We start from the raw sequence: 13,054 nt of genomic DNA, 5'->3' as shown, positions 1-13,054 counted from the left end.
TTTTATCTCCTGTATTCTCTTCCCCCCCCCCTTTCTCTGTCCTGAGGTATTTTTTCATTTCCATAATAATATGAAATCATCTAACCGCAGCAAAGCCACGCTGTTATGCACACCTTAACACAAATAAGCAGCCATGCACAAACACATTACACACCTCCCTCTTCCGGAGCTTTTGACACCACGCTGTCTCACTTCCTGTTGGAAGACGAAACACACACTCGCGCCAAGAGTGAGCCGGTCGAGCAGCCAGTCGTGCAGCCAGTCAGCCAGAGGGATGTGATATTGCGGTAAAAGGCCCAGAGGAAGTAGACAATAGCACAGCCAGCGGAATGCTCGGTCCGTACGGGAGGAACGAAATCAAAATCCTGCCAGCAGCGAGGAGGCTGAGAGACGGGTCGCTGACAGCAGAGGAGACAGACTAATGGGTCTGCCTCATGTTGATACTGTTGACACTTCAAAACACTGGAGCTTACTGTGTGAAAGTGCCTTTACTAACATGTGGCGCCCGTCTGTAAAGGCACCGCCTCAGTAACTGATTTTTCTGATTTGGCATGTCAAGTTTCTGACAGCGGTGAACACATTAGACTGAGTGTGAAGTACACAGTTAAACTGTGATGCAGCCCACCTGTTAAACAAATGTACCCCCACTGCCCTATCAGATGAGTTCAAGTACCCCTTCACAGATACCAGCTAATGTGTCGTGTTTCAAATGTGTTCATTTCAGATTATTTTAAAGTGGATGTTAGTTTACTCACGTTTTACTCCTTTTGGTACGTCCACTACTGTTTATCATTAAATTTTAGCTGTTTCATCATTAAATCCATTACTCTTAGCTAACCATTTCAACTACTGTTTATCCATTACATTTAGCTAACTATTCCAATCTTACCTTTACATAATTATTTCAACCTTATATCATTACTTTTTTGCTAACAATTTCAACTACTGTTAATCGATTACTTTTAGCTACCACCTTCACTCTAAAATGTTTGGCTAATTGTTTCAAGTGATCCAAGACTTTTTGCTAACTATTTCAACTACTGTTTATCCTTTACTCTTAGCTAACCGTTTTAACTGTTTATCCATTAGGCCACTTTTGGCTAACTATTTCAACTACTGCTCATTTACTTTTAGCTACCTATTTTATCCATTACTTTAATTTTAGCTAACTATTTCATTTTGATGTTGAAATGTTAACTTGTTTAAGTTTGTTGGAGATGTGTACTTTGCAGTCAGCTTAGCCTAACTTTGTTAATATGACAGTAACTTTCCTAAAAGTCAGATGCCCATTTGTAATACATTTTGGTTGTTTATTTCCCTCATTAACACAAAAAATGAGCTGAGACACTTTAATCTTTCCGTACGTACAAATGCAGTAGGCTATCCCAAGTACCCCTTGGGGTGTACGCACCTCTGGTTTGGACTCACTGTCTGATAGCCTCGATTAGTTACCACAGCCTACTGATCTCATACAGATGTGTTGCCGCCCCCTTTACTGTCATATAAGTTCGCAGAAAGCTGTCACAGTACTTGACCTGTGCTACTGGAGAAATGACTCATCTAGGAAATACTGAGCGTGTGTTGAGCAGTGCAGACCGAGACAAATTGCTCAATCCTCGTCTGACCGTGCATGCCTGAAACAAATCGGGGAGAAAACACTACCTAAAACACAGATGCTCTGGCGAAACCCAACAGTGATTAGAATAATCTAATACATTTACATTTGAGCTGTTTAGCTAATGCTCTTATCTGAAAGGACTTACAATGACTGCAACAGTGGAATGAGCTTAAATCGTCAGTTTGGAAAAAGAGCATCGGCTGAAAGCCTCCGATATAAAATGTATTAGATTGTTCCTATCAGCGTTGGGATTTGCAGTAGCATCGAGCGCGCGCTAATTTGGCTTGAGCTCAGATTGGAGTGTGTAATGGTGTGAGAAGAGCGTGAGCGTATGCAAGCCGCAGCTTTGTCACCTATTTCTCCGTCTCTGTTTTCTCTGTTTCTGGTTTTTTTTTTTCACACCTGCTGGGACAATTCATAATGAGGTTTGCAGGGTTTTCAGTGGCTTTGTATGTCGCAGGTTTCACTCTGCCATGCATTAGCCTGTGGTCACTGCAAAAACAAGGTTGTTATAAAAAGTGTCTCTGTACCGCAGTGCTCTTAAGAGAAAATCTAAAGTGACATTTTTATTGGCAATGGAAACTTAGTCGGTTGGCAGTGAGATACCCAGTCAGCGATCCGTTAATGTCTCACTTGCCTTTTCCCGACACTGAATTGAAATAAAAACAGACATCTGATGGGGTTAATATGACTTTTTTTTCTACACACTGTCAGAAGGATCATTGTTATTAAATCACACACATGCATCTCCTTCTTTATCCTCCTGTTATTAAATGCACAGTATGCTATATGTCTTCGCCTCCTCTCCTTGTTTGCTCTGCAGTTTGAGCCAGATATAAAGCGTAATATTGATAAAGACAGGCTGGAAATTAAAATGTCGCTTTGTCTCTGCAGGCTGGTACCGAGGATTCATCCTTAAGAATCCAAATGTCAAGGTGAGCAAACTCTTTCAGTTTGTGTGCATGTTTTGCTTGTCTTTTGGTTGCTTGTAACTTCTTTCTCAATCTCATCCAACCCTGTTGCCCTCTCTCATTAAGTTTTTTTTATTATTATTATTGTATGCTGTTGACTGACAGGGCAGAGCAGGGGTGTCAAATTTACAAGCCGCCCACAGAATCATCATTGTTAGCCACAGCTAGCAATTTCACACACTGCGTTGACGACTGTCGGTGACGGGATTTCATCAGCTGAACTTTTACTGCTATCAAAATATTTCATTCTGTCAGTTGGTCAAACCAAACAATTTACTCTTATGTGGTGAAAGTGCTCAGCATGTTTGGACCACGAGCTGCATGTGGTTAGCTGCTGCCCCTTCATCAAGTGTTAAATGCCCTGCACACCTATGACTCACCCACACAGGTGTTTTTCATTGTTTTGGCTGATTGGAGCTCTTCTCTGGAGGGTGCTCTCGCTCGGTCCTCTCACTCTCCCTTTTGTCCCGTCGCACCTGTTCGAGTGGGAACACTTTAACTCGTGTTTTTCGTGACGGATATCATGACATGTCATGGCAAGAAATGGAAAAATTGCTGCCTTCCATTTGGGTTTATCACCTTCAGGACCCTGCTGTTGTCATGACACTGTGATTAATAGGCCTTTTTCACAGCAGGCATAGCAGCCACATCTGCAGAAACTTTCCCCAGGGACTCGGAACCTTTGGACGAACTCGGTGCATTTCCACCCCTGGGAACAGGGTCTAAATTAAGTCCTGGGGACATTGTTTTCCCCTCCAAAAGGACCCTGCTCGGTCCAGGGCTTACTGAGCACTGAGTAATCCCTAACCTGTCATTGTTTAGTCGTGTGCAAAAAGGACTTAAAGCGTAAAGGAACAGTTGTCCCTTTTTTATGGGTCAGTGTACTAATCTGGCCAATCATGGTGTTTACGCAGACAACAGCGGAGTGAAGAAGCCTTTTAGTTCTTTGAAAAGTAGTTTCTGGGACTAAAGAGTTCCAGCCACTTTGGGTGGAAACGTGGTTATTGATATGAAATAGCAGAGCAAGCACAGGTGTTACTAACGATACTAATTAAGGTTCTGTGCATTTCAGTACAAACAGAGTCAGGACGGCTTATTGTCCATGTTCGCTCAGAAGAAAGGCTGCACTAAATGGAATGGGTCCTTAATTAGTATCATTGGTAACTCCTGTGTTTACCCTACTATTTCATATGAATGCTGCAGTGAAAAAGACTTATTAATCTCATGTTTTTCCAGCAACACAAAATGACTGCAATTGAAAAGGTTAAGTAAAATGACAAATCATTTTCTGCAGAATTCTGTCTAACCTCAACCTGAGCAGAAGTCAGATCAGACACAATAAGTGAAAGCACTTATGTGGGTGTACAGGGCCTTCAGTGGAAACTAGACAAAAGGAACTTGTTTGATAAGAGAGATTTTTCTTGCTAATGTTTTGACATATCACAGCAGGAAAAGCACATGAAAGTAATGTTAGCTGAACTGAATTAAGCTGCTTCAGTTTCAGGGTACTGATATTGTGCGTAATAGGGCTATAGTCAACCAGAGTTAAGGTGTCAGTCATTAATGCCTAGATAAACTAAACTGGCCATATCAGAGTTACACAACGTTGCCAAGCACATGAATTCCTGCAAATTTCTTGTTGCACAGCATCAACACAAACGCACACTAAGCAGAGCCGACTTCTTTAATGGCATTATATTGCCCAAAATCAGAAAATGGCCTCAAAGGGCTTGACAACGTATGATCCCCCTCTATCCTTAGACCCGTTGTTTGGTTAGGAGTTGAACTCACCAGGACAAAAAGGAAGTTTTGATGTCAGTTCTTGCAACTACAATTCAAGACCATTTGACAACAATTAACCTTCATCTGTTTATAGTTTGAAAATTAAAAAAAAAAGTGTCCTTGCTTGAGACTGACCAATTAAACCAAACTGAATCATTACTGTAAAGGAGAAGTGTGTGATTTCCAGTGGCATCTAGCGTTCAAACCTTAGATTGCAACTAAGAGGATTTACCCCGACACCGCCCCTCTCTCACCAAGAGTACGGTGGCCGTCAGCAGACAAAATGGCGAGCGAAAGCTATCTCACAACAAACTACAATTATGTGTGTAGGATGAATTACCTGTCCAGCAGAAAACAGGCAACCTCGGCGTCACCGTGAAAACGTGACGATTTGCATCGTGTAAACGCTATGCCGATGTTGATTCGTGTTTTTGCCGTTTCCTGTCATGCTTGCGTTTACTTTCTTCGCGTCTCCGCTTCTTGGATGACGGGGATTCACTGTCCGCTGCTTTTTGTTCTGGTACAGAGTATGTATGATCCTCCATTTGTCAAAACTGTGCCAGTCAAGGTTCACAACGCTAAATGGTCTGCCAGCAATCACCCGCGTCTATCCTCCCCGTCTACTTCCGTGTTTACGATGCGGCGTCTACATAAGGTCGCTTCCCAAGACTCACTGTTAGTGCAGTTTGTCCGCTCTGCGCTGCCATAGACGGCGCAGGATAATGATCTCCGTAAGTCGACCCGACAGTATGTAACTATAAATGGCTATTTCTAAAGTAACGGGAACATATAGATTATGAGTTTACGTTGATTGATAATAATAAATAACATACTTGTATATAATATATCTCATTTATGTACATAAATTCCTGTAATTATTAAACACTGGTCCTTTAATTAAGCTCCACATTCTGTTAAAAGCCCTAAAAGGAGGACTTGTGATAATATAAACCAAGTTGGGAGTAAAGTGTGAGGTGTGTGTTCAGAGTCTCTTTGTGCAGGAGTGTGTTGCATTTATCCTTAGATACTTAAACATAAGTTCTGCTTTGATCTCTCCAAGTCAGTAGGGAGCAACTTGCAGTTTATTAGCGTCAAATAGGGCACGCACATACACACAAACACACTTTTCATCTTTTTTTGTCTCCTAAATCCCATTGCTCCTTGCTTTTATCTCTTTGTCTGCTCCTCTCTCCCTCTGCTCTCCTTCTTTCAACCCACAAACACACTTAGCGCTGTGTTCATTAGGTGCATCATTGCCACATGCTAACAGTTAAATGCTAATGGCTCTAGAAGTGAATGACTTGCTGAGCAGTAGAAGGGTTTCTCATTAACCTGTTTGTCTTCTGCCCAAAGGGAATCTTTCCATCCAGCTACATTCACTTGAAGAATGCCCACGTCAAGAATAAAGGGTAAGTAATGACGTGCTTTTCTTTTTTTATTTGAAGGGATGTACATAAGGCTGCCATTACGCTGTTAAAGCTGTAACTGTTATAAAACATATTTGATGTCTTCTGAGTACGGCTAGCTCCACAGCTAACGGAGCTAATTAGCTAACACTGGCTACAGATAACAGCAGACAGCAGTTACTCTACTTTAGCAGCAAGTTTTCCAGCTAACTGCTGTCTGTCCAGCAGCTAACTATAAGCTAAATTATCTTGGTACTGTACTCTGTCCCCAAACTGGCCTTAAAACATGTAATTACATCTCTGTGGCAAGTCCAATTTAGGTGGACATCTCCACAGCTAACTGAACTAACTAGCCAACACCAACCACAGATAACAGCAGACACCGGTTAGCCTACTTTAGCAACAAGTTAACAAGCTAATTGTTGTCTGTCTATCAGCTAAACCATCTTGGTTCTGTACTCTGTCGTCAAACTGGCGTTATAACATTTAATGGCATCTTTATTGCAAGTTCAAATGATACCATTTTACTTGAGGTCCAGAAAATTATCCGTGACACAATTTGACAGTGTAATAAAACTTAATGACATCTCATGACACGTCCAAAGTGTACCACTTTACTTGAGGACAAGGAAGACATTTATGACACACTTATAAAGGTGTCATGACAGCCAGTGTCAAAACCAACCACATATGACATTATAATGTAATATGACAACACTAAGTTAAACTATATCTTTAAATATGGTAATCAAGTTGTCATAACTAGGACACTTACAGGTTATGCTGTCTGTCAAGTTGTCATAAAGACATGTTAATCCATGTCAACATTGCATTAAAAATTATGTAAAACCCAATGACACTTACTGAACGGTCATAAACATTAATAATGCTATCATGATATGGTTATGACAGTGTAATGGCAGTCCTATGCACACGCCTTCAAATAAAGTCTTACTGAATTTATGTTACTGAACTTATATGTGTGTGTCTGTTTGTAGGCAATTTGAGACGGTCATCCCTGTTGAAGATTCTGTCATCACAGAGATGACATCCACGTTGCGAGACTGGGGTGCCATGTGGAAGCAACTCTATGTGGTAAGAATACACACACACAGACACACACGGTTGGCATCGTTTTAAATATGACCACCGCCTGTTAAACAAAGCTGCCTTTTTAGGTTTCTCATGAAGGGAATTTGTTGGCCCGGGGTAATTCGAAATCCGCAAACAGTCCAAGCTTATATTCATACACATTCATTAGTTGGATTGATTGTGTTTGTGGCCTATTAAGCTATCTGGGGTCCTGATTAAATTGAGCTGATGAATACCCACAGATCAAAGTGCATAAATTTGAGGCAAAAAGCAGCAGGACACTGAGGCTAATTTGCACAAATCCATTTTAAGTCCCTCTGTCTGCTGCTCTCTCCGGGTCGCCCTCTTCCTCTAAATGTTGATTCGCCTCTCCAATGTGTCTTCTCTTGCTTGGTTTTTCCTTTTGGGTGGCTCGATGCAGCTGTATATTTTCATCTTCTTATCTGTGTCTTCCTTTCTATCCGTTATCCTCATTCTGTCTTTCCTTCTTGTCAATCTCCCTTTCATTCATCCTCTTTGACTGACTCTCTGTGCTTCTTGACTCATATTTTCCTCCCCACCGTTTCCTCCTTTCCGCAGAAGAATGAGGGGGATTTGTTCCACCGACTTTGGCACGTGATGAATGAAATCCTGGACCTGAGGAGGCAGGTGCTGGTGGGCCACCTCACCCATGACCGCATGAGGGACGTCAAGCAGCACATCACGGCGAGATTGGACTGGGGCAACGAGTAAGTAGAAGAAGGGGCAGAGAGGAGGATGACCTCTCTTTACCAATGTCCAAATATGGCTTGAGGTGCAGTAGTTCCATCTCAAAGGACCAGATCTTTGTTGTTAAGTTTGCTTTTCCATGTTTCAGGTCATTTATTATTCATTGGTTAAACTTTGCTACTAGTTTTAAGATTGATTTTCTGCCCTCTGCTCAGCCATCGGATTCCATTCACTCCAAAGCATTGTATTAAAATCAAATAGCAGTGACTAGAGGCTTGCCAGAGAGCAGCAATCTAACACAGGGAACACTCAGTCAGCTTTATTTTTTTTTGTAACAGTTATGTTTTTATTGCATGGTAATGCTGTTGGGAACCAGAGCGATTTTAAGTTTTGCTTTTCGGTGCATTCAATAAAAAGAAATCTGACATCAGGGATTTAAAAGTTGGTTGCTGAACTGCAGTCTTTTTAATGCGAGACACCAAATTCATGTAATCCTTTTCACATCATTTCTATTGACTTTCTGCTTGTCTGTATCCAGGGCAGTAACTTTTCAGGGGACTAGCGACACAGGAAACTTTACCTGTGTTCAGACGAGGGACTTAAACTTTAGTTTTAATGCCATAATGATAAAAATCCCTCGCTAAGAATTACACTGCCTGATGACCCCAGAACTACTGAGGTAATGTTTCTGTCTAATCAAAAACAGACCTTGTGGCTTGTACAGTAATTGCCTTTACAGAAATAAATAACGTTGTATTGACAAGAAGCAGGAATTTGTTGCCACAGGGGTGTGAGGTACTTATTGATTGTAAATGTGTATTACCTAAAGTAGATGCTGGTTGACATGCCCCTAGTTAGGAGAAGCAGAGAGGAGTACCTGTGCAGGAAGTTAAAAAATGTACTGCTTTTGACAGGATTAGCAGCAGAACATGTTTTAGGCAATCAAAAAGAGGCCAAGTGAAAAAAAAACAACATAAAGTTTAAGTTTATGCTATATTTATAATATTTTCACTGCTTTACTGTGCCATCAGACAGTTTTTTCTCATAAGAAACTGCTGTTATATAAGCCAAATATCTTTCCTTCCAAACCAACCAAACTCCAAAGGCAAAGTCTGTAATTTTACCATGCAGAACAAGGAAGTTATTTGCATACTGGTGCCTCAATCTGTTCATTTGTTTGTGTCATCGTGTGACTTGAGCATTTTAAAAGGACAGTTTGGATTCACCAAGCCACACAGTAACACAGACAAATTTACAGATCGAGGCAGTGGCAGACCAGCAACTTTTGTGATCTATGAGGGAAAAATTACTGGTTTCTCCTTTGGAGTTTGGTTGCTTTGGAGAGTGCAGTATTTGGCTTATATAATAAAAGTTTCCCATCACAGAAGGGTGTGTGACAGAAAGGTAAAGTGGTAAAAACGTTCTAAAAATAGGGTGCACTTAAACTGATATTGATTTTTTTTTTAGGTTTGCCTTCTTAAGTGGCTGACCCTGTCTACAGCAGCACATTACTTAGCTTCTGTGATTGTGCCACTCTGTGGATGTGTCACCCAGCATCAGCTGTGGCCAATACATTGACTATCGACAGTCATACCATTCAAATAATCCAAACTATCCCTTCAAAATCTCACAGTATAAAACTTATTGGAATCATTTTTATATAAGTTAACATGAGTCGGCAGCCTACCATGACTTTATGAATGTAAATCATAGCAGACACAGAACTGTAAAGACATGGACAAAGAAACTACTTAATATAGATCGGTCATGTAATGCTGCCATGTGTGATTTTCCAAAATAACTTTTCAACAACTGGCTCTAAAATCTTGGAGTTTCTTTGAATGCACCACTGATGAGTCATCCCCAGTCCCTGCTCACATCTGCATAACCACATTATGACAACATCTTCTACAAAATAAATGAATAAAATAAATCAGACTTTATGCTCACTGTGGGGGGAGTGATGAAAACTTAGACTAAAGTTTGGGAAATGGTTATCGAGAATATAAAGTATATTTGTAGTTAATGAGAAACAGACTTTGCTTCGTCTAACATTCGTCTTTAACCGAACACTTGAAACAAACAAAACTTAATTGGAAAATGATATATTTTCATCTAATTTCTTCACATATTTTAGGAAAAATAGGAAATTGTAATAATATAGAATATGTGATTCAGTTACTATTCTGTCTTCTCTCTAACTCATCTTTTCTTCGTCTCTCCCTGCGCCTCTGTCTTTTGTTGTCACCTACCATCCCTGCAGGCGCCCTCCTCCCCCTCACTCAATCAACTCTCTTTCCCATCCTCACACAGACAGCACTCTCTCCATCCCTCCTCTCTTTCCTCTCCATGCCATGGGGGTGAAATTAAAAAAAAAATCCTCCTCTCTTTATATCTGTCCTTACCCTTCACTCTCCTTCATTTTTTTCTGCTGTGGGCCCTTCTCAAACACACACACATACCCTTCCTTAGTGAGGAGATGGGTGGATGGTCCCTTTGCTTTGGGCTGCTGTATGCTTGACCAGGCCTGTCTCTTTTATTGCTGACAAGGAGGCACACTGTAGCGTGCCGTTTTGGTCCACTGAAAGGGGGGCAGCCTAGAGGAGGACAGGAAGACGAAACGGAGAGGTAGAGCTGTCCGTGAAAAAACGGAGGACATGGAGGAAGGGACAGGGTTAAAGAACGAGAGAGTGGAAGAGTTGGAAGGATAAACAGGACAGCGGGCATAGCAGGGGGCTAAAGGGAGAGGACGTTTTTCTTTCATCTGTTCTTTAGAGGAGGGGACGATCTGTCAAGTTTATTTAGACGACTGACACGGCTGATCTGACAGCGCTGGTTCGTGCGTGTCTCTTGTGGGTCTATATGGTGTGCATTTGATGCTCAGTTCAACCTTGTCTGTCTTGCCTGTCGCAGAGAAGGATATCAACTCAATACAGACCCCAATTCCAAAAAAGTTGGGATGCTGTGTATAATATAAATAAAAGCATAATGCAATGACTTGGAAATCCCTTTCAATGTTCAAATATGTTGTAAATATACACTCATTCTGAATTTGATGCTGCAATATGTTGCAGGGTCACTGTGTTATTTCACCTTTTCTTTTATCAACTCTCAGTAAGTGTTTTAGAACTGAGGACATTATTTTTAAGGTTTTCGAAGAGAAAGTATTTCCCATCCTTGCTTGATGTATGACTTCAGGCGCTGGACAAGTCTGGACTGCAGGCAGGCTAGTACCCGTGCTCTTTTACTCTGAAGCCACACTGTTATGACACATGCAGAATGTGCCTTGGCATTGTCTCACTGAAATCAGCAGGGACGCCGCTGAGAAAGACGTCGTCTGGATGGAAGCATGTGTTGCTCCAAAACCTGTATGTACCTTTCAGCGTTGATCGAGCCTTCACAGATGTGACACATGACCCGAGCCATAGACACTAATGCAGCCCCACACCATCACAGATGCTGGTGTTTGAATTTTGTTCTGGACGGTCCTTTTCCTCCTTTCCCTGAAGGACACAATGTCCACAGCACACTTTTCCACTCTTTGCCACAGAAAAGTCGGCATCATTTCTGGATGTTGTGGTAGAGTCCTAGCTTACATTTGTAGATGCAGCAACACACTGATAAGAAAAATGATATTATGGACTGTAGATGCTGAAATCCTTGAAATTGTGCGTTGAGAAATATTTCTCTTAAACTGTTGCCCACACAGCTTTTCACAAAGCGGCGAACCGCACCTTGCTCGTTAACAGCTGAGCCCTTCGAGGATGCTCCTTTCATACCTAATCACGATACGATCAGCTGTTATCAATTGACCTGTTTCCTTGAGGAATGTTCCACAACTTTTCCAGTCTTTTGTTGCTCCTGTCCCAGCTTTTTTGGAACTTGTTGCAGGCATCGGATTCGGAATGAGTGTATATTATAAAAAACAATAATTAAGTTTATCTTAATATCTTTGTCCTGTACTACATTGAATACAAGTCGAAAACGATCTTGGTTTTGTAATAGTGTGTGTATGATATGTCTGATCTGTAATTCATGTCCTCACTGCATGCATACTGTGTGAATCTTTGTGTTACAGACAGCTCGGCTTGGACCTGGTCCCCAGGCGAGAGTTCAGCATGGTGGACCCAGATGAAATCAGTGTCACAGAGCTTTACAGACTGGTGAGTGTTCTTTCACCTCTTAACGCAGCATTTAACCGCTTTGTTCTCAAACTAACGCCTCATTTAGAGCACAGCAGGTGAGTTCAGCAAGTACCTGCTCCTCTAAAGGGTGCTTGTGTAACAGGATAAGTGGATGTAGATAATGGATGGATGGATGTACCGTGTATATAATTTTGCATAAAACTGTCAGTCACAGACTTACAGCTGCTACTTGCTTCAAGCAAACTGCTTTCGACAACTAATCCTTCAGCCGATCACAGCAGACAGTCGAAGGATGTTTTACCATTTTGTTCATTCAGCAGTAAAGCAAGGGTTCTCACAGTGTACGTGTAGTCGTCCCAAACTGTTTTGCTACAGGACGTTCATATCGGTATGCAGCCGCTTCAGCTCAGCATGCTGTGTGACCTCAGAATCATCTGTTTATATCTACTGCTCGCATATGTGGAACAGAAATCCTAGAGGGCAAGTTTCACCCTGAACATTTTGGCATTGCACCAGTTGTTGTGTGTCACGTGTCCCTAGAACTGAAGTACATAACAAACCATGAATGCGCCTTATCATCAATCCTAGTGCTGTGTTTTGGTGGCACAGCTCAACAGTTTTATCTGGAGGTGAGATGAAAAAAAAACGTTGTGTGGTTGAGGAAAAGAGGAGGTTTCAGGAACCTCTGCTCTCAGGTGAGATGTCCATTATTGATAGCACGCTGACAGCAAGTTCCTTCTCAGTGCTGGCAGGTGGCAGAGGTCCTGGTGTGAACTGGCGGACCACATCAAACCCTGCCTGCTCTGCCTCCTGAGCAAACCTGTGAATTTGGAATATAATAGTAACAGTCTCCCCTTTAAGGGTCCTTCAGCGACCTTATCCTCGGTTTGGCTAGTATTGCACATGTTAAAATTTCCACTTCTACTGTGCACTTAGACATTTTAATGTGGAAATGTTACATATCATAGCTTTAAAAGCTTAATATTTAAAAGTTTGGATTGAAAGTTTAATTGTTGACCTTGGAAACAGCAGTTGGCAACAACAGTCTCACCAGAAGCTTCATTCAGTAGCTTTTCTGAAGCACAAACTCCATCCATTTTTCTCAGCGACCTCTTGTCCTTGTTGGCTTCAAAGTTTGCAATGAAAGATTAAAAAAAAAACAAAAAAAAAAACTTACTGGGCCTCTTGCATCATGTAGAAAAATAAAGTATAGTCGAATGTGTGAACCTCTCTCCTCTCCATCTGTCTCCATACCTCTCCAGCTCATTCTCTCCCTCCTTTCCCTACTGTTTGCTCCCCGCTTCCCCTTCCCGTTTTCTCCAAGCCCCAACC

General features: G+C 41.6%; 1 protein-coding gene across 7 annotated transcripts in view; it reads left to right on the top strand.

Moving 5' to 3' along the window:
- The window catches only part of dock4b (dedicator of cytokinesis 4b), a 169,673-nt gene that overhangs the window by 51,305 nt on the left and 105,314 nt on the right, over window positions 1–13,054 (top strand). For all 7 annotated transcript variants that reach the window (XM_084710674.1, XM_084710671.1, XM_084710670.1 and 4 more), the window contains exons 3-7: window positions 2,513–2,553; window positions 5,725–5,780; window positions 6,776–6,872; window positions 7,449–7,597; window positions 11,656–11,740. In XM_084710674.1, the coding sequence (XP_084566800.1) occupies window positions 2,513–2,553; window positions 5,725–5,780; window positions 6,776–6,872; window positions 7,449–7,597; window positions 11,656–11,740 (428 nt within the window). The remainder of the gene's footprint in view (window positions 1–2,512; window positions 2,554–5,724; window positions 5,781–6,775; window positions 6,873–7,448; window positions 7,598–11,655; window positions 11,741–13,054) is intronic.

The sequence above is a fragment of the Lutjanus erythropterus genome, chromosome 22 (genome assembly GCF_056507025.1).
Source record: "Lutjanus erythropterus isolate fLutEry1 chromosome 22, fLutEry1.hap2, whole genome shotgun sequence".
NCBI lineage: Eukaryota > Metazoa > Chordata > Actinopteri > Lutjaniformes > Lutjanidae > Lutjanus > Lutjanus erythropterus.
Note: the sequence above shows the minus strand (reverse complement) of the source record. Positions and strands in the feature narration are given on the sequence as shown.